The sequence below is a fragment of the Gopherus flavomarginatus genome, chromosome 4 (genome assembly GCF_025201925.1).
Source record: "Gopherus flavomarginatus isolate rGopFla2 chromosome 4, rGopFla2.mat.asm, whole genome shotgun sequence".
NCBI classification, from domain to species: domain Eukaryota; kingdom Metazoa; phylum Chordata; order Testudines; family Testudinidae; genus Gopherus; species Gopherus flavomarginatus.
In genome coordinates, this window is record NC_066620.1 from 87,065,111 (window position 1) to 87,091,229 (window position 26,119).

At 37.4% G+C, this 26,119-nt stretch overlaps 1 protein-coding gene across 2 annotated transcripts; it reads left to right on the forward strand.

The window, feature by feature from the left end:
* The first annotated feature begins 781 nt into the window (after positions 1-781).
* On the forward strand, positions 782-25,410 carry PHF10 (PHD finger protein 10). Of its 2 annotated transcripts, none has more exons than XM_050949115.1 (12): positions 782-898; positions 7,220-7,326; positions 7,993-8,123; positions 9,063-9,146; positions 10,167-10,300; positions 10,427-10,576; positions 13,473-13,582; positions 17,181-17,334; positions 17,936-18,091; positions 23,219-23,327; positions 23,626-23,814; positions 25,189-25,410. In XM_050949115.1, the coding sequence occupies exons 1-12, from the start codon at positions 830-832 to the stop codon at positions 25,272-25,274; spliced, it is 1,479 nt and encodes a 492-aa protein (XP_050805072.1). In that variant the 5' UTR covers positions 782-829; the 3' UTR covers positions 25,275-25,410. The 2 variants fall into 2 exon arrangements, with proteins under 2 accessions (XP_050805072.1, XP_050805071.1); XM_050949114.1 differs by having other exon boundaries at positions 801-898; positions 9,069-9,146.
* The last annotated feature ends 709 nt before the right edge of the window (positions 25,411-26,119 follow it).

Genomic DNA, 26,119 nt, shown 5'->3' on the forward strand with positions numbered 1-26,119 from the left:
TTTACAGAGCCTAGCATGCAAATTTATCGCCTTAGATGACAGGGATAAATCATGCATCAAAGCCATGAAATGGGCTACAAATGCAATAAAATTAAGGTGTTCAAATAGTTAACAAATGGGGGAAGGAGGCACGGCGGGGAAGGGGCCAAAGATGCTCCTTGCCTGGGGCATCATTTGGGCTAGGGCAGCCCTAAGTGGGGTCCCTTCTCCCACTTGGGCTGACAGCAGGAGCCCCTCCTCCTGGGGCTGACAATGAGAGCCTCCAGTGGACCGGGCTGAAAGCAGGAGCTCTGCCTTGCCAGGACTGACAGCCCTCTGGAGCCCGGCTGCCTGGAACTGACAGCAATGTCTAAGTACGCTACAGTTAAGCCTCACGCCTGATCTGGCAATAAAACTCTCGCATGTTAGGCGGGGGAGAACTGGGGCCTGAAGCAAACAGACAAAAATATCCGGACACTTGCGAGTTCTATCAGGAGAGCCCGAGGGAGGCTTAATTTTACTTGGAAATCGAGTCTCTGGCGACACATTCACGAGAGTTGGCTTGTCTCGTGCCTGAGACTGGAAAAAAAGCCAGGGGCCACTGGGGCTCTGCCGAGGCCAGGGCGCTTCCCGGGGAGCGGAATCGAGGGGCTAACAAGCAGTGAGGCGGGCGGGGGCGGAGACGCGGTGAGGAGACTCAGGAACAGGCCCTGGCAGTGGGGCTGCGAGCGACGGGCGCGCTCCAGGTCCGGCCGGCAGGTGGCGCTACGGGGTAGGACGAGGAGGGCGGGACGCCGCGGACGCTGCGGCTTCTCGCCCCGCCCAGCGGAGGGAGCGGGCGGTGGCGGCCATGGCGGCGGTTCTGTCGCCGCGGGTCTGTGACAGCGACCCGGCTACGCCCGGGGCCCAGTCCCTGAAGGTGAGAGAGGCCGGGCGGGAACCCTCCCCTCGCCGCGGCTCAGCGGGACTTTCGCAGGGAGAACCGGGGTGGCGGCGACCAGGGTGAAGCGGGGGCAGAGGGGGGCGACCTGGGAGAGAGGGAGACCCGCAGCGTGTGTGTTTCGGGGGGAGTCAGCCCTGCCCCCCCCGGTGTTATGGGGGAGGTGACCAGGTGGCCGGCGGGGCGGGCAGCCAGCCCCTGAGGGCGAACAGGCTGCAGCTCTGCGCCGTCCCGTCCCACACCCCTCCCCCTCCCTCTCCGTGCCCCTGGTCCCTCTCCACGCCCCCAGGCCACGGGCCGGGCCTCAGACTGTGCGCTGGAGGGAGCCCCTGAACCTGGCCCTGAGCTGAGCAGGTGCTGGGATATAGAGCCTGGAGGCCTCTTCGAGTGAACGGGCTACAACAGCTCCTCGGCCTTCTCGCCAGAGGGACCAAGCGCGGGGGGGGGGAAGGGAAGAGCTCCTGGGCCTCAACCAGTGTTGGGTTCCAGGCCCGAAAGTTGCCCAGGTTCAAGATCTGGGACTGGCCCTGTACAGTCCTGCAGCAGGTGGAAAACAGCACCCGTGGGCCAGGCTCATAGCTTTGCAAAGGGTCTGGGCTTTCATAGATTCATAGACTCTAGGACTGGAAGGGACCTCGAGAGGTCATCGAGTCCAGTCCCCTGCCCTCATGGCAGGACCAAATACTGTCTAGACCATCCCTGATAGACATTTATCTAACCTACTCTTAAATATTTCCAGAGATGGAGATTCCACAACTTCCCTAGGCAATTTATTCCAGTGTTTAACTACCCTGACAGTTAGGAACTTTTTCCTAATGTCCAACCTAAATCTCCCTTGCTGCAGTTTAAGCCCATTGCTTCTTGTTCTATCATTAGAGGCTAAGGTGAACAAGTTTTCTTCCTCCTCCTGATGACACCCTTTTAGATACCTGAAAACTGCTATCATGTCCCCTCTCAGTCTTCTCTTTTCCAAACTGAATAAACCCAATTCTTTCAGCCTTCCTTCACAGGTCATGTTCTCAAAACCTTTAATTATTCTTATTGCTTTTCTTTGGACCGTCTCCAATTTCTCCACATCTTTCTTGAAATGCGGTGCCCAGAACTGGACACAATACTCCAGTTGAGACCTAACCAGCGCAGTGTAAAGCAGAAGAATGACTTCTCATGTCTTGTTTACAACACACCTGTTAATGCATCCCAGAATCACGTTTGCTTTTTTTGCAACAGTATCACACTGTTGACTCATATTTAGCTTGTGGTCCACTATGACCCCTAGATCTCTTTCTGCCATACTCCTTCCTAGACAGTCTCTTCCCATTCTGTATGTGTGAAACTGATTGTTCCTTCCTAAGTGGAGCACTTTGCATTTGTCTTTATTGAACTTCATCCCGTTTACCTCAGACCATTTCTTCAGTTTGTCCAGATCATTTTGAATTTTGACCCTGTCCTCCAAAGCAGTTGCAATCCCTCCCAGTTTGGTATCGTCTGCAAACTTAATAAGCATACTTTCTATGCCAACATCTAAGTCTTTGATGAAGATATTGAACAGAGCTGGTCCCAAAACAGACCCCAGTGGAACCCCACTTGTTATACCTTTCCAGAAGGATTGGGAGCCATTAATAACTACTCTCTGAGTACAGTTATCCAGCCAGTTATGCACCCACCTTATAGTAGCCCCATCTAAATTGTATTTGCCTAGTTTATTGATAAGGCTATCATGCAAGACCGTATCAAATGCCTTACTAAAGTCTAGGTATACCACATCCACCGCTTCTCCCTTATCCACAAGACTCGTTATGTTATCAAAGAAAGCTATCAGATTGGTTTGACATGATTTGTTCTTTACAAATCCATGCTGGCTATTCCCTATCACCTTACCACCTTCCAAGTGTTTGCAGATGATTTCTTTAATTACTTGCTCCATTATCTTCGCTGGCACAGAAGTTAAACTAACTGGTCTGTAGTTTCATGGGTTGTTTTTATTTCCCTTTTTATAGATGGGCACTATATTTGCCCTTTTCCAGTCTTCTGGAATCTCTCCTGTCTCCCATGACCTTCCAAAGACTTTCCAGTGTTTCCACCATTTGTTTCCTGCTTCTCCCCTTTTCTCAGATTCAAGGGTGACTTTAGCAAATACTATCTGAAAGTATTTTGGAAAACTCAAGTTTGCAAATGGTCTAAAGGATTGATATTCTTAATACATATCACCTTTAATCAGTACACAGGAGACTAAGTATTATCTCATTTATATAGATGGGGAAACAAAGGTACATAGAAGATAAGTGATTTATAGTCACACAGGATGTGCCTGGCAGAGCTGAGAGTAGATTCATATATTTTGAGTCCAGAAAAGACCATTTTGATCATCTGGTATCATTTGGTCTCCTGTGTAACCTAGGTCATAGGATTTCAGTGAATGAATTCCCTTTTCAAGTCTAATAGCTGTTGTTGAACCTAGACCATCTCATCTGGAAAAAATCCTGTGTTATGAGCTGGATGAAAATTTGTTTTGGGTTGAGTTTAAAACCCCACTGAGATTGATAAGTGTAAATTCACCCTTCAGTTAACATAACTGTAAGCATATACCCCCAAATAAGAGAAAAGGAGTGTGTGCATGCACCCCAGAGCTTTTGCTGAGTATTGCTTTTGGGGAAGAGAGTGAGAGAGAGAGAGAGAGTGTGTAGGGGAGGCAGAACATAGGGGAAAAACTGGAATAGACGAAGACCCTGAACGAGCGGCTGAAAGCATGGTGGCTGAGCTGAAGAAACTGAGGACAAGTTTTTGGGTTGAGGTGCAGAATGAAAAGAGTGCACTTGGTGCAGTGAGCAAAAGAAGCTGTTTCCTCCTTTTTGATTTCTTCATTCAGAGAGACAGATTTTTGTACATTCTTTAGAAATAAACAAAATGCTTTGATAAAATACCCATCACTAATTTCTGCTCCCATTTGGAACACCTCTAGGGCCCCAAGCTTTGACTAACTGCTCAGGTTGAAAAGGGGCAACATTCGATATAAAAGTTTCTGGTGATGGCTGATTTCCTTTTCTTAATTTTGCACTTAATTTCTTGTCTGCTAGATTGGATAATTCTGTTTTCAAATTTCTGTTCCCCATGTAGGTACTTATAGACAGTCAACAAATAACCTCTTAATCTTTTTGATAAACTAAATAGATTGAGCCTCTTGAGTCTCAAGGTGGAGGCATGTTTTCCAATATTTTAATCATTCTCATGGCCCTTCTTTGACTCCTCTCCAATTTAGTTCTTTTAGCTACACCGTGGCACTGTCAGCTCATGTTCAGCTATTACCCACCATGAACCTTAAGTCTTTTTTTCGGAATCGCTACTTCCCATGATAGTCCCCTGTCCGATCTGTATGACCTTATGTTTGGCTGAAACACAGTCAGCCCAGAGCCATGTCCTACGCATCACACTACATCCTTTTATCTCTTAGGTGATGTCTACACTACGGACCTTATAGTGGCACAGCTGTACTGCTGCAGCTGCTCCGCTGTAAAGTCTCCTGTGTAGCTGCTGTGCCAGAGGGAGAGAGCTCTCCTGCCGACATAATTAAACCACTCCCAATGAGCTGTCCACACCAGTGCTTTTCTTGGTGAAACTTCTGTCAGTCAGGTGTGTTTTCACAGCCGTGACCGACAAAAGTTTTGCTAACAAAAGTGCTAGTGTAGACAAAGCCTTAGTCTCTAATTGGAAGTTTCTGAGGTAGCAACTGCTGAAATCATTTTGGGATTAAAAATAATGAAAATGGAGAGGTGAGTAAATAACTCTTTCCCCTTTACTACTCTCAGGGTTCTCAGCAGCCATTTTTGGGGCAATGCCAAATCCAGCATTAGAAAGCATGGATCTGAAAATGAAAGCTTATGCTCAAATAAATTTGTTAGTCTCTAAGGTGCCATGAGTACTCCTGTTCTTTTTGTGGATAGACATCAGTTGTCAGTGTTCGGGGTCTCCTGCCATACTCTCAACTATTGTTGAAAATGGTGTGGTTGTGGAGGAGATGGGATAAAACAATGTTCAGCACAGTTATAGAAATTATCAGTGTATTATGTCTGTGCTCTTAGTATTTAATATTAGGTGACTCATTACCTCTGTGCTCTCCTTCATTGAAATTTATTTTAGTGCTGAAGCTACATGGCTGATACTCAGTGGTTCCTACCGACATTTACAGGCTGAATAACGAACAAAACAGGATTTTGATCAATGAATATTATTTTTCCATAGAAGTAGTTTTTGTAATAAAACCATAAGATCTGGTGTTCTCACAAATTTTTTTCTGCTTCCCTGTGTTTCTTTGCATGAAAACCACCTCTTTTAAAAGGACTCCATCAGCTTGAGACAGTCAATTAAAACAAAATTAAAATTGATCTAGTTACACCTGCTTCAAACTTCTTACTAATTTTTTCCCTAATTTAAAAGTTTTCTCTCTTTTTTTGCTATGTGAAGACCCACACAAGCAAAAGGGGGAAAAGACTAGCTATAAAGCGTTGTCAAATAAACAAAGTAAAACAAAAACAGAGAGGAAGACAGACATGTTTTTTTCTAATCTTTTGATTGTATTGATCTTACAAGTGTTATGTAGCTAAAGTAGGGAAAATTAGTTTATAGATCTCCGTTCTCTCTTAAAATCCATGTTTAAAGTGTTATATTTAGATTAACATATCAATATAAGTGGAAAGACATTAACTAAACAAGGCCTAATAATTGTACCGGTCATTAATTAATAAATACTAAGTGTAACTGTGGGCTTGACTGTTTTTGACAGGTTAGTTCTTCCATCAGCAATATTTCACAAATGTTATTAAACAAGATGAAGGCTTTTGTTTTCTTCCAATGATTTGTAATGTGACACAGAGTTGCAGCTACTAAGATGGTATATGGCTGATATTCAGTGGTTCCTACATCTGTTTACAGGCTGAATAACAAACTATATGGGATTTCAATCAATTAACATTATAATAAACTTCATTTTTTAGATATAGTTGACTTATTCAGTGGATATCCCAACAATAAGACCATGGGTTTCATTGGTCCTTCACTTTGGTAGCACCTTAAAATTTTATATTTTTTTCATCCTCCCCCCTCCTCCCCTGTTTTAGGGTATGACCCTCAAGTATGAGCAAATCTCATCACAACATACATTCTAAATATCATCCTTTCTCTTGCTATAGGTCTCTTTAAATCTGACTGGGGAAAGGCACTACTGATAGAGTAAGGTTTCAGAGTAGCAGCCGTGTTAGTCTGTATCCGCAGAAAGAACAGAAGTACTTGTGGCACCTTAGAGACTAACAATTTATTTCAGCATGAGCTTTCGTGAGCTACAGCTCACTTCTTCGGATGCATAGAATGGAACACACAGACAGGAGATATTTATGCATACAGAGAACATGAAAAGGTGGAAGTATGCATACTAGCAGGAAGAATCTAATAAATTGAGATGATCTGTCATCAGCAGGAGAAAAAAAACCTTTTGAAGTGATAATTAAGATGACCCATAGAAGGTGTGAGGAGAACTTAACATAGGGAAATAGATTTAATTAATGTAATGACCCAACCATTCCCAGTCTCTGTTAAGTTTGTGTAGAAGGTTGGTTTTTCATGAGAGTATCTAGTTTTGAGAGTTCAGTCTTAATCTTCCCCTGTTTGCTGTATAGGATGTTGATCAGGTGGTTTCGCAGTTTCTTTGAGAGTGTGTGGCACAATCTTGTCAGCATAGTCTATGTGATATGTAGATTGTAATGGATTTTTTACCTTTAGTCCTTTTGGTATGATGTCCATCTGTTTGCATTTGGAAAGGAAGATGATGTTTCTCTGTATCTGTACAAGTTTTTTCATGAAGTTGATAGTTGTGCTCCAAGTTTCTTCACTGCTCAGGGGATTTAGTAAACTGTCCCAGATCTTTAGCAGATGATGTGCAGACACAGTTACACCTGTAGGCATGTGGGTGTGCTGGGCAGAGGCAAAGCTCTGCCCACCTGTGTGACAATGGGGGAAACATAGTGCCTCTGCAGAACCTGGTTCCCCTTCTGTGCTGGTAAGCCTGATGAGTAGCCAGCACAAGGGAGTAAGGAACTGTGCAAGCCAGCCCATGATTTGGCGCATAGAACCCTTTTGAAATAGCACAGTACTTCAAGGGAGCAAGTTTGTTCTAGTCACAGCCACCTTTCACAATCCCAGAATAGTTTATTACATTTTTGTGAGTCTTTACATTGTGATATCCTAATACATTAAGTACATGCAGGACTTCTTGGCTTTATTTTTAATGCTTGCTCTCCATGTTTATTTCAGGATGACACAGAAGAAAATTCAAATGATAGCAGCCAGCCATCAAAAAGACGACGTATGGGCTCAGGGGACAGTTCCCGAAGTTGTGAAACTTCTAGTCAAGATCTTGGGTAATATCACTTTATTGAGGTTTTATATTTTTTTAAACACTATTTTGTTGTGTTTTTCCAGAAGTTTTAACATTAGCTCTTCTTTCTCTGCTTATATGTTGCTCGTGCATTTCTCTGACCTCTGCAGTGCTGAGGCATGGTGAATTAAAGTGGCATTTGAGCAACTTCCTTGCTTCAACATTGCTTTTAATGTAGTGTAATGGCGTGTTTATTTAATGTAAATTATGCCAAAGTGCGCTTCGGTTATCCTGAGGACTGACCTTACTTGTACATTTGACTTTTTTTTGCATTTTATAATTTTATGTTTTTTTAAATATCTATCTTTCAGTAGGAATGCCTGTTTTCTTATTCTTACCTTGTCAAGGATTACACAGTCCTTGATTTCATGTCCAGTGATTCATTGATAAATACTAGTTTTGTGAAACACTAGTAAAATGAAACACACTGAATGTGTGTAATTTTGAGATGGGATAGGAGGATATATTCTAAGGGGCTGAACCAACTTTCTACAGGAGTGTTGTGTTGACTTAAATGGGAATTAGATCAAGTTCTAGAAGCATGGCATTGTTAACGATTACTTTGAGTATTCTAACACTTTTTATGCAATGTATATTTTTTTAGCAAAATGTACTACTATTATTTCAAGCCTGTTGTTTTTGTGTTTAGCTTTAGCTACTTTCCTGCTGAAAATTTGATAGAATACAAATGGCCACCTGATGAAACGGGAGAATACTATATGCTTCAGGAGCAAGTCAGTGAATACTTGGGTGTGACCTCATTTAAACGAAAATATCCAGGTATCCAGGTTGAAAAGTGTGTGTAAAAAAATCTGTCGATTCAGATGTGTACAAACTGACAACTCTCCTCTTTTGGAATATAACATAGATCTTTCAGTTAAGAGGACATAGTCAAGATAAAAATCAAGTTTACCCATTTTTCTATCTCTGTTACTAATAATTATTTGAAAATCTGGGCTGAGATTTCAAAAGTGACTAGTGATTTTTGGGTGCCTATGTTGAAATTATGTAAAGGAGCCTGCTTTTCAGAGGATGGGGTGCTTACGTGACTTCTGTTAATCGTGGCCTTAATTTATTTTTGAGTGTTTGTTGTTATTGGGAACTTTCTGAATTTTGCTCAACTTGGATAGTGAACTAGGTTGGTCAGTTTCAGTTTTCAGTTCTTGCACAATAGTGCAATACATTATTTCCAGGTGGAGGGAAAATATCTGAATACTCAGGGGGATTTGTGCTTCACTTATGTGAGAATTGATGATAATCTGTCTTCTCCATCATTAACTACTATAATCCTTACATTAGAATTTGTAAAACACTTTTCAAAAACTTACTTTCTGCCTTTACTATTTGTCAGTGTCATTTTAATGCAATTTCTTGGAGGGAAATCTAATTTTTAAACTATTTATAAAAGAAACATTAACATCCTTTTCTATAGTAGTGTAGTACTTTTGTTTGGAATAATTTTGTCTGTTAAATGAATATCCCCTTAGCTTACATTTTATTAATGTAATTTTTTTCAGACTTTCTATTCTTATCCCTGGATTGTACTACTGCTAAACTAAATATTAACTAAAATAAACATTTTATTGTTCAGACTTCCTTTTTCAGCATGTGGAAAAGAAATTGTAAACTAGTTTTTGGCCTAGTTTGAACTTCTTTTATGATGGATTTGGAAATGTATAACACTACATGGTTTTACTGCTGTTTTGTCCTCTCTTGGAGATTTAGAGAGACGAGATCTGTCTCATAAGGAAAAACTCTACCTCAGAGAACTAAATGTCATCACAGAGACTCAGTGTACTTTAGGTAAGAAAACAAAATGAATTTTCAGTTTTCTGATGCAGTTGGATTAGGCTAGAATGTTTGATTCCTGCCGTAAAATGATAGAATCAAGTAATTTTTGACTAGACATTTAAATTTGGTTTTGATTGCAATAAGGTTATTTATTTTACCTTTAAAATGTAATGTAATGTAAAGTTAAGAATGTGTAACATTTGGAGTCTAAGGTCTTCAACAGACTACTAGATCTTCACATTATTTTTACCAGTTCTAATGATTTCATTTGCTGAAGGGAATATTTTATTAATGTAGGCCCTGCTTTTCCAAGCTGATCAAGAGAAACTCTGTGTCGGCATGAAGACCTATTGTCTTAGATGGGGCTTTGTGCAGCTCTAAAGGTCTGCCTATGTTGATCAGCTTGCAGGTTCAAGGTCGTGTGAATTAGGTTAAAGTACTTGAGTATATTCATATCAGAATGAAAATCTTAATATTTTCTTCTTTCACTTATAATAAACATTAGGTTGGATTGACGTACTGATTGATTAATGTCTGTCACAGTTCTGTTCTCTTTGATATCACAAATCTATGTAACACTGCACTCTCATTTGATACAGGAAGTTGACTGTTTTATAAAATCACTTTCATTGCTTCCCTGTATTCTGTATCTTTTGATTTGTCACTGGTTTCTTTGGCATATGACAGAATCTATAAACAGAATAACAGCTGCATAATATTTTGGGCTGCTGATTTTTCCTAATTTTTTTTTTAAAGCAAAACATGAGGCTTTAGACATACAGCTTCCATTAAATTCAATGAGAACCACACTGTTAACCCCCCTAAAATGTTTTGAAAATGGAGGAGTGGTTCATTTTAGAATTTTTTAAAGAGTGTTGTTGCAGCATAATTTCTATGTTCAGTGAGAGGTGTTGTGTATGTTAGGCTCTCTGCTTTAATGGCAAACTTTACAGTAGACTACGGGTCAAAATGGTAAATGACTTAAAATTTGTTTTGCAATGTAGCGTTATTAGTGTTTTTTATCTAATCTAGGTCTAACAGCCTTACGCAGTGATGAAGTGATTGATTTGATGATTAAAGAATATCCTGCCAAACACGCTGAGTATTCTGTAATACTGCAAGAAAAAGAACGCCAGCGAATAACAGATCATTATAAAGAGTACTCTGTAAGTAATCCCTCAGACTTTAATGAACCAGAGCTAGAACATGCTGGGCATGTGGATTAAGTTCCTTTTGCAATATCTGATTTTTCAGATTTGTCTTGTAAATTAATACAATTATTTTTATTTCAGCAAATGCAACAACAGAACACACAAAAAGTAGAAGCTAGTAAAGTTCCAGAATATATTAAGAAAGCTGCCAAGAAAGCTGCAGAGTTTAACAGCAATTTAAACCGGGAACGAATGGAAGAAAGAAGAGCCTATTTTGATTTACAGACACATGTAGGTTGACTTAAATGTATTGCTTGATAATGACAGTTAGCTCCTTGTTTATTATAGTAAAGATGTCAGTCTCTTTGGTGCTTTTTCTGAAAACATATTGTTGTAACCACTCTTTATCGTAATATTGGATTAGAATTAATTTGGGTTAGAAATAAAATAGATTTGAATATATACATTTTAAAAAGTAATTTTGCCAAATAGAATAGAGCTTTCCGCTTTAGGTTTTTTTAATATCCTTTACATTAACTAATTGATTTCTTAAGCTGGAAAGACTTCCATGTGAGGAAGCACTATTAGCACTACCTAGTTTAGACATGAGACAAATAAGTGTTGTAGTAGTATATAAAATAGCATAAAGGAGGTCAGGTCATTTGGATGCCCCTATTACCATTTCTCATAACACAAGAGTATGGGGACAACTAATGAAATTAAAAGGCAAGAAATTTAAAATTGATAATTACTGATTGTCAAAAAGTTAGCTTGTGATAGTAAATTCTACAAATTATTCTTGATGCAAAAATTTTAGTAGTATTCTAGAAGGGTTTAGACATTTATGAATAAAAATATTTTATATAGTTCAACTGAAAGGATAAAAGTATGTATTAGTCTTGCTTCAGAATTTAAGCCAAGCATTACTTGCCAGAGAGCAGTTAAGCGGAAGCTTTCCCCATAGATAAATTATTGCATAGTAGTCCATTTGAAGATTTTAGACTTTTCTGATATTGGCCCCTGTCAGTGACAGGATAGTGGACCATTGATCTGCTCTTTTATGGCTGTTCCTGTGAGATTCTATTTTGTATATGCTCATCATACCTGATACTTTTGTACACAAAAGTCTGCTTTCAAAGTTAGTTCCTTGTTCTTACTACTCTCTATTATTATGCTGCTCTGGTAAAATTGCATTTTAAAGATGCTCAGTATGAAAACTAATTTATGTTTTACTTTATTTAGCAGCTTGTTTGGTAATGTAAATGTAATAAAAGGGTGTATTACAGAGTCATAATGCCATAAAGGAGATTAGGTATCCATTGTGTTAAATATAGGTCTGTCAAGTGATTTAAAAAAAAATCGCTCTATTAAACAACATTAGAATACCATTTATTTAAATATTTGTGGATGTTTTCTACATTTTCAAATATATTAATTTCAGTTACAACACAGAATACAAAGTGTATAGTGCTCACTTCATATTTATTTTTTATTACAAATATTTGCACTGTAAAAAACAAAAATAGTATTCTTCAATTCACCTCATACAAGTAGTGTAGTGAAATCTCTTTATCATGAAAGTTGAACTTACAGATGTAGAATTCTGTATAAAAAATAACTGCATTCAGAAATAAAACAACATAAAACTTTAGAGCCTACAAGTCCACTCAGTCCTACTTCAGCCAGTTGCTCAGACAACCAAATTTGGTTACAATTTAGATGAGATAATGCTGCCCGCTTTTGTTTACAATGTCACCTGAAAATGAGAACAGGCATTCACATGGCACTGTTTAGCCAGCATCGCAAGATATTTACATGCCAGATGCACTAAAGATTCATATGTCCCTTCATGCTTCAATCACCATTCCAGGGGATATGCGTCCATGCTGATGATGGGTTCTGCTCGATATGATCCAAAGCAGAGTGGACTGTTGCATGTTCATTTTCATCATCTGAGTCAGATGCTACCAGCAGAAGGTTGATTTTCTTTTTTGGTGGTTTGGGTTCTATAGTTTCTGCATCTGATTGTTGCTTTTTAAAAACTTTTGAAAGCATGCTCCACACCTTGTCCCCCTCAGATTTTGGAAGGCACTTAAACCTTGGGTCCAGTGCTGTAGCTATTTTTAGAAATCTCACATTGGTATCTTCTTTGCGTTTTGTCAAATCTGCTGTGGAAGTGTTATTAAAACGAACATGTGCTGGGTCATCATTCGAGACTGCTGTAACATGAAATATATGGCAGAAAGCAGGTAAAACAGAGCCAAAGACATACTGTTCTTCCTCACCGAGTTCAGTCACAAATTTAATTAACACATTATTTTTTAATGAGCATCATCAGCATGGAAGAATATCCTCTGGAATGGTGGCTGAAGCATAAAGGGGCATACGAATGTTTAGCATATCTGTCATGTAAATACCTTGCAATGCTGGCTACAAAAGTGCCATGTGAAGCCTGTTCTCATTTTCAGGGACATTGTAAATCAGAAGCAGGCAGCAGCATCTCCTGTAAATGTAAACAAACTTGTTTGTCTTAGCAATTGGCTGAACAAGAAGTAGAACTGAGTGAACTTGTAGGCTCTAAATTTTTACACTGTTTTGTTTTTGAGAGCAGTTATGTAACAAAAAAAAATCTGCATTTGTAAGTTACACTTTCAGTATAAAGAGATTGCCCTACAGTGCTTGTCTGAGGTTAACTGAAAAATACTATTTCTTTTGTTTATCATTTTACAGTGCAAATATTTGTAATAAAAATAATATAAAGTGATCACTGTACACTTTGTATTCTATGTTGTAATATAAATCAATATATTTGAAAACGTAGGAAAACATCCTAAAATATTTAATAAATTTCAATTTTTGTTCTATTTAGCAGTGCGATTAATCACGATTAATTTTTTTAATCGCGATTAATTTTTTTGAGTTAGTTGTGAGTTGTGATTAACAGCCCTAGTTAAATAGGCATTTATTATTTAGATTTTTATAGAATATTATTTTGACAGTAGAACTATAAAATATACTGTATATAATATACGCCCTTAAGTGCTGCAGTGAATCTGGGAAAAATCAGGTGACTGTTCCAGCATAATAAAGGCCGAGTTCAAAAATGTGGAAGAGACAAATGAATTAAAAAAAAAAAAAGGTTGCTTGTGTGGAAAATGAGATCTTTGTTTTGTATTAAACAATACAGATTATCCAGGTGCCTCAAGGAAAATACAAAATATTACCTACAGAGAGAACAAAGGTTAGTCCTTATCCAGTGGCTCTCATACCAGGCCAGTTCCAGGAGTACTACAAAAGGTACATAAAAAGATATCATAGTTGCTGTCTATATTACATCTACTTGCTTGTATATCCCAGGAAACTAGCTGGGATGAGTAGTAGTGATAATACTTACAAAATAATTTTGAGTGTATTGTATGTCCGTGAGGTATGTGAGTCTGACTGACCAAAAGACTGAAGTGCATTCTCCACTGAACAAGTTTGGCAGTGGCAGCAGCAGTGCAAGCTTCTCCACACTGCTCTGTCAGTGTGCCTCAGCCTTGTTCTAGAGCAGTGATGGACAGCCTGTGGCTCGCGGGCTGCATGCGGCCCGTCGGGATGATCCGCTGGTGGGCTGCGTGACAGTTTGTTTACATCGACCGTTCACAGGCAAGGCCACAGGGAGCTGCGGGTGCCCATGCCTGCAGACAGTCAATGTAAACAAACTGCCTCGCAGCCCACCAGCGGATTACCTTGCTGGGCCACAGGTTGCCCACCACTGTTTTAGCGGGACCGATTTGACATGCAACAGAGAGTAGTTCACTCTGTGTCCATTCAGTCCTAGGGCTCTACAGAGACTGTCAAGAGTATGTGTGATATGTCTAAATTTTGTATTGCAGGCTTGTGGTCAAACGCTTTCTATGCAGCAATTTTGCATGAATGCAGAGAAACAGTTTTAGGAAGTGGTTTTTCTGAGACTGATCATTGCTAACAGCTAATTTTGATTGGTTTTGCATGGCCTAAGAATGTTAGGTGAAATTGGATGTGTGTGAGAGGAGGGAAAGTTTTGATAAACGGACCCCTCTCCCTCTCAAAATGTCTATGCTTCACTGTGTATATAAGCTTTTAAAACCTCTGCCCTGTGCCACATAGCCTTAATATGTTGTATTGCCCAAGATTAGCCTGGAAATGTTTTCTCCAGAAACTTCCATGTTATATGTAAGGGTTGACTCAAGTCAACTAAATACCTGAGAAGCAAATGGAGATGCAGCTTGATTTGGTTATTAGAACAGATAACCGAGAGCCAAGATTTTATTCCTGATTGCTGCTAGATTGCAGCGTGACCATAGGCAAGTCACGTATTCGCAGTAGGCCTCAGTTTCACTATTGGTAAAACAGGAATAGTGGTCCCCTTGGTAAAGTGCTTTGAGGTCCTCAGATCAAAGTTGCTATATAAGTGCAAAATGATTTCCAAAAGGCTGTGGTTTTACCAAGAAGGGTTATGTGCACACCTAATGCACCTGTACTTTCCATTCATCTTTTCTAATGCTGACTGAAAGTAAAGGTCATTTAAGTGGAATAACTAATACACAGCAGCCTTCTAAGGTATTTAGTTACTAGGAATATAGAGTTTGTATACCTGCACCATTCATTGTATGTTCCCAGTGAAAAAACACTTAAAATGTTAGAAATTGAGGCAATATCTGAAGGATTATAACTTCATTAAAATGTTTGATATTCTGTGTCGTATTAATCCTGTGCCACAGATTTCACGTGTTAAAATTTTTTTCCCATTTTGCTGAAAAAAGCATGCTCATTTCTAAAGGAAGTACATTTCATAATTAACATAGGAAATATGCCTATTATATTTAATGCACATTTTTGAAATTTCAATCCACATAATTCTGTGTCCCTTACTGCTTTCTTTTGGAGCCTAATTAATAATTGTGAAATTTGTTTTATATTTATATGTGTCCATATGGTATTTTATGTAATATAAAATAAATAGCCTCTTGGGGATAGTAAACATTACTTACTGGAGGTTTCAGTGTATGCATTGTTTGATCTTTGGTGAATATGTGGGTGTAAAATGTTTGGCATAATCCATGGAACAATCTCTTAGATTAACTGTCATAATCATCTTCCAACACAAATATAAATATAGTTAATGTATCAGTCCACATTAAGATGCTGTTCTGTATTAATTTTGGTTAAAAATAGGGCTGTCAAATGATTAAAAAGATTAATCGTGAGATTTGAAAAAAAGGTCACAATTACTGGCAGTTTTAATTGCACTGTTAAACAATAATAGAATACCATTTATTTAAATATTTTTAGATGTTTTCTACATTTTCAAATATATTAATTTTAATTACAACACAATACAAAGTGTACAGTGCTCGCTTTCTATTATTTTTATTACAAATATTTGCTCTGTAAAAAGATAAAAGAAATAGTATTTTTCAATTCACCTCATACAAGTACTATAATGCAGTCTCTGTCATGAAACTGTAACGTACAAATATAGACTTCTTATTTTTTTATTAAATAACTGCACTCAAAAGCAAAACAATGTAAAACTTTAGAGCCTACAAGTCACTCAGTCCTACTTCTTGTTCAGCTAATAGCTAAGACAAACAAGTTTGTTTACATTTATGGGAGATAATGCTGCCCACTTTTTATTTACAATGTCACCTGAAAGTGAAAAGAACAGGAGTACTTGTGGCACCTTAGAGACTAACAAATTTATTTGAGCATAAGCTTTTGTGGGCTGTAGCATCTGATGAAGTGGGCTGTAGCCCACGAAAGCTTATGCTCAAATAAATTTGTTAGTCTCTAAGGTGCCACAAGTACTCTTGTTCTTTTTACAGATACAGACTAACACAGCTGCTACTCTGAAACCTGGAAGTGAGAACAGGGATTCGCATGACACTGGTGTAGCCAGATATGCTGAACATTTGTACATGCTTCGATCACCATTCCAGAGTACATGCTTCCATGCTGAAAACGCTTGTTAAAAAAACTGTGATTAATCGTGCCTAATTTTTTAAATCTAGTTAATTTGTTTTGTATTAATCATTTGAGTTAACTGCAATTTAATTGACAGCCCTAGTTTAAAATAATTAAACCTATCCTGAGTCTGCCAGCTAGAACAAAGCACCTTGAACCAACAAACATGTTAAATCTATCTCTGGGTATTTAGCAAACTGTTGGTTCTACTTCTTTTAATGTACTCATCTAAGCCCTGATGTTGTGTTAGTATCTGCTAGTATAATTTCTTTGGCTGTGCACATACCTGTTGACTTTAATGGAACTCTACAGTGGCAAAGGGAGTGCTGAATAACAGGTTCCAGTGCGGGATTGAAGTCTTAAAAAGTTCTTTTTCGTGCAGCTCTATATGATGTTGAATAACTTCCTAAACTTTGTGTCTCTGTGAATTCTCAAACAATTGGGGGATCTATTTAGTTGATTGCTCAGACACTAGGATTTCGAGCTTGATCCAAAGCTCATTAAAATCAGTGGAAAGACTTCATTGTTTTCAGTGGTCTTAGGATCAGGCCTTTGTCTATAAGGTGTGAGGGAACATGCACCTTTTACTGGACTGAGTAGCTGAAGTGTTTTTTTAAAATGTAACCAAATATTCTTTAACATGGAGTAACATTTATGACCAAGAAGCAGAGATGTATTTGTGACCCAGATTTTCAGAATTGTGTACATAATTATTGTTCATGTGCACACAATTGTGGTAATGTTATATGCAATTAAAAATGGGCTTTCAGCTTGTCTAGACTTTTTTTTTTAATTTTTCACTGCAATTAAGTGTTTTTATATTTTGTTGATGGGGTGCGTGTGTGTGTGTGTGTGTGTGTGTGTGTGTGTAAGTATATGGTAGTAAACAATTATTTCTTGATTTTAGATACTCCCCAGATGAACTTCGTTATTTGCCATTAAACACAGCCCTTTATGAACCACCTTTAGATCCAGAACTGCCTGCACTGGACAGTGATGGAGATTCGGATGATGCGGAAGAAGGTCGAGGGGACGACAAACGGAAAATCAAAGGCAATTCGGTGAGATAAATTGAAAAGTGATCTTTAACAAAAAAGAGATTCTCTTTCTTCCCCTTCCCTTTGGTCAGTGTCAGTAGTGGCTTCACTTGGATTTTTAACATCTGTGTCCAGTAGAGTTTAGGTTAAAGGAGAACTGTGAGGCAGAAGCAAAATAAAAAGTTTTTTGGTTTTACCATTTTAATGCTTCTTTTAGATGCCAAATTTTATGCAGTTTGGTAGCATGTTTCAAACATGTGTTGGGCAATTTATCTGCCTTTCTGGCCTGTATCTGTGAAAGACTTGATAGATGTTGAACATCCAGCATATTGGTAAATAGTTTGGTTTTGACAAGTCTTAAATTAAAACAATTTAGAACAAAGGATAAATGCTTCTTCACCGACTTTGCATCAGGATCCCCTGGAAAATACTGGAACCCTTGTGCTGTGATGCCAGCCTCTGTGTGAGACATATAGACATAAAAGGTTACACTAAAACAGGCCATACCATATTTAAATTTCAGCTGTGCTCCTGTAGGTAGGAAGCCATTAACCCTTGTTGGCATTGGAGCTTAGAAAAGACTAGTTTCTCTCGCTCAAAAAAAGTTGTTATGTTTTTATTATAGGACAACTCGTCTGGCAATGTATCTGAAGGTGAATGCGCCAATGACAACCAGGAGGATTCTTTTCAGGGAAGACAAAAAACAAGAGACAAAAGTGCTACTCCAAGAAAAGATGGTTCCAAACGTTCTGTACTGTCCAAATCAGTTCCTGGGTACAAGGTAGAAGAAAAAAGCCCCTGACTCCGCTTCTTTACTGACCAGCCTCTCTCCCTGAAATATTTAACTTTGTTTTTCAAAAATATGGAAGTTCTGCTTGCTGTACTTCACTAGCTGCTCTCCTGTTGTGCTCTCAGCTGTTTGCTTCTTTCCTTCCTTTTTTGGCTTTATTTTACTAGGGGCTTTTCTGTTACCCTGGCTGTGGAGTGGCTTCTAATTCTGTGTCATAACTGATTTCTGAGCAATTACAGCAAAAAAAAAATATGGCTGTTATAAAGAGAATTTTATATTTTCCTCACTGCTTTAATGTAGCAGTCAGAATTACCTGTCAGTGTAAAACCAGCATTGAGTATTCGCTGTTTTTGTCTTAGTAGTAGTTAGTGTGGCAGCAGATCATGAGACCAGTGCTGTAAAGCGCGGCAATATGGCTGAATATATTGTCATAACATGCATTAAATAGGGCCTTTCATCCCGAAGGATCCCAAAGTGTTAGACTATTTATAGGTTTTACATCACTTACCGATAAGTGCAGCCATCTTTGGGGCGGAATGCAAAACTAACTACAGTTCAAGCAACACTACCCGAACACTTAGGACAGATATGGAGAATAACAATTTATCTAATTCATGTTACAAAAGGAATTTCTGTCCGCAGAATGTTCTTACTCACGCTAAAATTTGGCTGTGATAATAAGGCACTTTAACATCTGTAAACCAGTGATTACCAAACCCAGGATAGAATAATCAATACTAATAATGTAACCCTTTCCCATTAGTCAAATGAGGATTAAATATATTTCAAGAGAAATTGGAGTTCATCTGCATGATTTAAATTTTAGTCTATGGAACTTTGTACAGGAAAGGGGTCTTGATTGTACACCTTCAAAAATACATGTGGTCCAATCCTGCTCCCATTGAATTCAGTAAGTTTGCCATTGACTTCAGTGGGAGCAAGAGCAGGCCCATTGTGTGGAAAGATGCTACAGTAAGGAAGCGTTTAAACCATGGTAATTGGGAGTGTTTGCCAAAAGATGCTGTTTAAAAAAAAAAAAAGCAAGATTTTTTTTCTGTGATGTCAAGATCGTATGTTTTGGGAAATCTTGCAGCAGCAAAGGTAATTGTGGGCTGTTAATGGTTTGAATTTTACAATTCAGGAATGTTTGCTAACAATCTAAATTTACTGTTGGTTGATAAAGAAGCTATACATCAAACTTAGACGTTAGTTGTAATAAGAATTGGACACCGTCAGTTGATTGGAAAAGGTTTCTGTAGATTCGATAATTGCACAATACGTATTTTTTGCAGTTTATAACAAAACTATCAAGCTTCGGCCATCTCTCCTCTTTTGAGGAGTTTTTTAAGATAGATGCAAATTATGGATATTTGAACTGTGTAATATAAATATCTTTTTATATATGTAACTTTGCGAATTGCTTATTACAGACCCAAACTCACGCCAGTATTTTCAAGAATATGAAATCCAAAGATGAAGCTTGAAAAAGTGTTAGCATTGTTTAATTTTATATTAGAGATTGTATGCGACTGGTCTGACAGAAAAAGGAGCTTCATTTAGGTATGAAGACCACAAAGTACAGTATCTGTTTGTTAGTCTGCTCTGTCTAGTGGTCTTTTGAATACATAGAGAGAACGAATGAAACAGAACCATTTGTAAGGTTCTGAACTCCTAAATGTAGAGCTATACAAGTAATGCAGTACTGCAGTTTGAAAATGGACCCAAATGGCTATTACCGATTAGTTTAAACTACCGATTATGTTAGTAACAAAGCAATTAGTGCAAGCTAATTTGATAACTTACAGTGCCAAAATATTTGTATGGCATGTCTTCACAACTTCAGTGTACCTAGCATTACTCAAAGGTGATGCATCAGGCTGTTGATACCTCAAGAGGTGGCACAGCTGTGCATTTTTTTTAAATGGGAATTTTAAAACATTTTTCATATGCCCCTTACATGAAATATCTTAAAACTGATTAGATGTGAACATTCTTGTTAGAGGTGGCCTACAAAAAGATTGAACAGATATTGATATACCAGAACGTACCTAAATATGAAGGCACTTTAAACAGAAGGCTATAAACCGATCTTAAATGTCCTTTTACATTTTGGGATTTTTGGTAATATTTTTCCTCTGTATTATTCAGTTTGTCCACATTTTATAGGATAATCTTTAGGTTACATTTAATTAAAATTGAAGGATAATTGCTGCAACATCAACATATATAAGTGAATAGCTATAGTCAATACAGTATAAATGATGCAATGGAATTCTCATATTTACTTCTCTTTTTAAGCAGGAAAACTGGTGTATTTTGTATGAAGCCATTTTTATTAGGTGTCAGCCTTTTAATTGATATTATGGTTAGCATGTTTTATATTTCGTTACATCACAAAGTGTATGCGTCTTGGATGTTGCTGCAATTGATGCAGGACTGGCTACTACATTGCACACACCGGGTTCTGTTCTCAGAGTTCAGGAGGTTTTTGCACGTAATAAATCTGCCATGTGTTAAGCTACTAGGTCCTCAAAACATTTTGCTTTGGGTTCACTATATATGAAATTTAAATGCCTTGCCCACAGGCAATAGGACCTCAGAGAAAAATCATGCTTGTCTGAGTGTTTGCAATGCTTCATTTGAGACTCTGAGCTGCAGCACAGCAGCATGGAAGTTAGTTACAGAGTCCCTCTGCCTCACCCTTCATCAAAATAAGATGAAGGTGATTTGGAAAATAAAATGGTCAAATGGGATATTATGATTTTCCATACAGGATAGACAGATATTTTCATAGTGTTCCCTAAAAGCCATTTAATTTCTTTAGGCTGGTAGAACTTGAATTGCTTTGAAATGTGAATACCTTGTGTTTTGTTTGGTTTGTTTTTCTTTTTCTTCCCCCCCTTTCTTTCTCTCTTTTTTTTTTTTTTTTTTTTAAAAGGGTGCTTCTGTACCTTGGGGCACTCTGTTTTTAATATGCTGTGATTATTTCACTGTTTCTAGTGAACACAAGTTAGTGGAGTGGAAGTAGAGGGAAGTATTAACAATAAATACACATAAGTCAGTGTCTAATTTTATAATTATATGTATCGAAGTACTAACTACACATACACTAACAGGGGTACAGTAACCAAAAGTTAGTTCACTTTAGTTTCAGTGGAGTGAGAGGGAGTTTGCTGCTGTATATTATGGCAGTATAGTATGAATAATTCATAGCTGAAATAGAATTTGGATTAGAGAAGTGCACTTGCTATTTTAGAGAGGTTTGTTTTACTTAGCTATAGGTAAAAGAACACAACAAAAACCTTACTCTTAGAATGTAGCAGTAAGCAACAAGAGGGTAGATAAACACAGCAAGACTGAGGTTTAAGTATGTGCCACTATCCTTTTGTTGGGAAGAGCAGGGTATACAAGGTATATATGTAGGAGACATAGAATAGTTACCAGTAAGAATTTTCTATGTATGCTTTCACTTCCATGATATTTATTTTGTAGAGACATTTGTGAATGTTAGACTTCTTTTACAGTTTTACTATATTTATGTATAAAACAGGTTTGACTATGCTTTTTTAAAATAAATAAGCAAAAAAAGTCTCTCTGAATGCCTCTGTCATCTTTTGAAAAGGAAGTTGTATATAAACATCCGGTGGGTTTTGTTTTATTTAAAACTCTTCAGGCCAGACAAGTTAAGCAGACTATAGCCACAAAAGGAGGTTTAGTAACTTCAAACATTTTAAAAGCAGGGCAATGAATTCTGACAGATTAAGAATTGCTGAAGACGTTAATTATCTTGCTAAATGTTAGGAAAGAGCTGGCTGGTAAATAACATTTTTGTTTTAAAAGGAGCAGTATTGAATACTTTTTTCTTTTTAATAGCTTTATGTTCCCTGCCATTTTTATTAATACCATCTTAGGTTAAAAATAGTCTACCACTTTTATTCTCTCTTTCATTTGGCAACTTTTTTTGTTTTTTGTTTTAAATAGAGCAAGTCCCATTGTGACTATTTATCAGCAATCCCACAGTTCCTTAGGGAGTAGGATTTTAGTTCAAAATTCCTCTATTGACTAGATGATTGCTTCTGTACAATGGAACTAAAATATCACTGAGACAGATTTTTAAAAATCTCTGGCAGTAGTGGATTTAACATCATTAAGTGCTGTATTTGAATCCAAACCTTCATTAAGATGCAGTAGGTTGAAGTCCGACATTAAAGCTGTTTGAGTGTCCCTTTGAGAAACAATTTGATACCTTAATTGTATTTTTTTCTTTTCCTCTAAGTAAAGCTATTGCTAGTTTATCTTTTGGGTTTGGTCACAAAATTACTACACAAATACTGGGAACCGCACAGCCAATTTAAGCACCTGGGATTTCTTTGCCTTAAATAGATGTTATGAACACTCAGTTCCTTTCTTTCTCAGTTCACTCTCTCCTAGCAGTGTTGTAAATGTAGAATTGTAGTGTTTTCTATAGCAACAGCAATCATGACTTTGGTATAGAAAAAAGGAACAGTAAAACTCATTAAAGCAACACAACTAACTTGTCTATTAGACATTTTGGAAGCTTAAACAATACAAATTAAGTGTATTAAATTGTGTCTTATTTTGTGGTATTAATTTTAAGCTTCCATTCAGATGGGTTAAGTAATTTTGCATTTCTTAAAGGATATTTATGTTCTCCTTGTGTACATGGAAGCTTGTGAATTTGGAGATTCATATAAACATATTCTCCTATTCCTACTATATTTGAACAAATTTGATTTAGCTTTAAAGGTATAATATAGTGTATGTTATTTGTATTCACTATTAAGGGAAGTGCTAGCTGACAAGCTTGCAGGAGGATCTAGCATACACTTTTGTTCTGGTTTCATTTTCTGTAAAATGATTTACATATAGCTCACTGCACATGCTCTAAATATCAAATTTGTATGCATCTTTCCTAAGATTTTAAAATAACCAGTGTTTGTCAATATCACCTTATGTCTTAAGAGTCACTTCAATCACAGGATACAATTTACGTTAGTAATTTACAAAAGTTAAAATGGAGATACCTTAACAAATTTCCTGTTAAATCCATTATAAATTCTTCTGGGATGAATTTATAGCCCTCTTCTACCCTTCCAGCCAAAGGTCACTCCAAATGCTATATGTGGAATTTGTCTGAAGGGTAAGGAGTCCAACAAGAAAGGAAAGACTGAAGCACTTATACACTGCTCCCAATGTGACAACAGTGGTAAGTATCGATATACACTTTAACTGGAATGCTGGGAGTTTTAATTGCCACGTTTTACTACTTTCAGTGGAAATATTTTGTATAATAAATTTGCATACAAACATTTCAGTCTTCCTAGAAACACTTTTTCTCTTTAAAATTTCCTTAATTGTACTTAAGTATGTACTAGAACACATTCACTGCACTGAGTCTCTTAGGTGAGCTAAACTTGATTTTTCTAAAATAGCTATTAAGTTATTCTAATTATTTTACAACTTCATTTCTAAAGGTGCTATTAATAATATTGGTTTTAATCTAGGCCACCCTTCTTGTCTTGATATGACTATGGAGCTTGTTGCTATGATTAAGACCTACCCTTGGCAGTGTATGGAGTGTAAAACATGCATTATATGTGGGCAGCCTCACCATGAAGAAGAAATGATGTTCTGCGATGTGTGTGACCGTGGTTATCATACCTTTTGTGTGGGGCTTGGTGCTATCCCTTCAGGTAATGAAACAGAAATTAGTCTTTAAGGGCTGGGGTTTTCTACTGTTACAAAATTATACTTCCATAGGGGTGTATGAATTAGTTGACTGTAAACATTAAGTAGCGTCTACAGTGTAAGATGGCATTCATTGAATTATCCAAAACAGCAGAAATGAGTTTTTCTAAAAATTTTCTGTATATTTTAGTAATGTACAGAGTATAGGATTGGCAGCTTCACTATTTTACAACACTGACTGTTTCTGTCAAAATTCAAGTAGCGCTATGGCTCAGAACCCCCCTTTTTCAGGATTCCCACAAGATATTGAATAGCTACCTTCGTCCATAAATGAAGGACGTATAAACTTTGCATTTCTACCTATTGATAGTATAACCTTTGCATTGTTTTAGAAGCTTTAACAACAGTACAAATGCTTTATTAAAGTAGAAGAAAAAAGTGTGTGCTCCACTCCATCTGTGTAAATACACTTGACCCCTTTTCTTTACGTCACAACTTGCCTCTTCAATTAAATAAACCCAGTACCATGCTTAAACTTGAAACTAGAACAAAGCTGCTATGTGCAGTCATTTATACCTACTTTACATTAATATAAAAGATACTGATTTAGTAGCATTTTTCACTCATTTTGCTCCTTTGTAAATAACTGCACAAGGTGTAAGGCAGTGTAGAATCAGAATTAAAGAACTAATCATTGACTGGAGTAGTCAGTCCGATTGTGTAAAACTAAATCCATGTCGCAAAATACAGCTACTGTATTGATGCACGTACCCAGTAAGTTCTGCAATGCTAGCATTGCTGTAACACTGATATTCAAGTCTTGAAAACATTGTGAGCTGCACTAGAGTTGACAGTTGTTCCATTGCTGCTGAACTCTTCCATTCAAGTTGTGATTGATTTACACTAGGATCTACATAACTGAGCCATACTAAAGGTAGAACATAAGTAGAAGTTGTTAATATTCCTCTAAAGTAGTCAATCAACAAATAAAAATGCTTTGATCTAATGCACTCAATTTTCCTTGAGTCACAAGTGAAGTAGGGGTAGTGTTTATTCTTATCTTAAAACCATCCTACAGTAGCACTGGAGCTTCTTAATTGTGGTGAAGCCCAGTCATGTGATCACAGGCCAGTCTGAGATACAGTGAATATGTGGGAATGTATATACCACCACCTGTTCCTACTCAGTATTATTACTCTTATGTACTTACATTGTCTTCAAATTTAAAGGAAGAAATATTAACTTCTAGACATTGGTTTATATTTTGCATGTTACCAGCACAGGTAGTGCAAAAATAAAAGTATTTACTCATCTTGTAAACTAGTCATGGGTTCTACAGTTAATAAAAATATTAACTAATGTCAACTTTTCTTTCTTAGGTCGCTGGATTTGTGACTGTTGTCAAAAAGACCCCCCCACACCTAGAAGAGGAGGAAGAAGGGGGAAAAACAGCAAAGAGGGCTAAAGGAATAATGTATGCCTTCCAATACAATTAACTGCACAAATTGAAGTGATAAATTTGGTGCTATTTAACCAACCACTCTGTATATGGAACAAAACCACTTAAGCATCTTTTACCAAATAAAATTTTTATAATTTTGGCTATGAGTTTTCCTATGATGGCAGTAATTGAGCATGTATTCTGTCATAACAGTTTAGATTGACAACTCAAATTTTTATTCAAGAGGGAAAACTTTCAAAAAGTCTTCTCAAAGAGGCAGTTTATAGCAACACACTTGTATATGCCAATGTTGAATACCAGTAACTTCTGTGTGGAGAGAAAGCTACACAAAAGTTTAGGTAGCTGCATAGCACTCAGTTTTATTCCCCATGATTCAATCAAAGCAAAGCATTCAATTACTTTTAAATAATCAGTGTTGCTTTAATTAAAAAAAGCCATGACTTTGAAATTTGTAGGAATAATACCTAAAAGTTTCAATGCATTGCCAGAAAATCCAGTCTCCTTTATTATGAACTAGTTTAAGTCTCTAACTGAAAATAGCTTGCACCCCAAGAATTAAATGCATCTAATTTTCGTAAAGATGCACCAACAACCATAAAGAACAGATGATACTATGGAAGTGGCACTAAAATTGTGGTTACACTTCAGAAAAGAGGTATATATTTGGAGAGAAACCTTTTCCTGCTTATGATAATACAGGCTGGGTTGCTTTAATGAGAAGTGACAATATTGCTTATATATTTACAGATATAAAAATAGCTGAATAACTGATTCATTATAATTCTTCCCTGACTAGAAAGATCAGCCTCTGCCTGCAGAGAAAATAAAGATGGCAAACTTGATTCAGG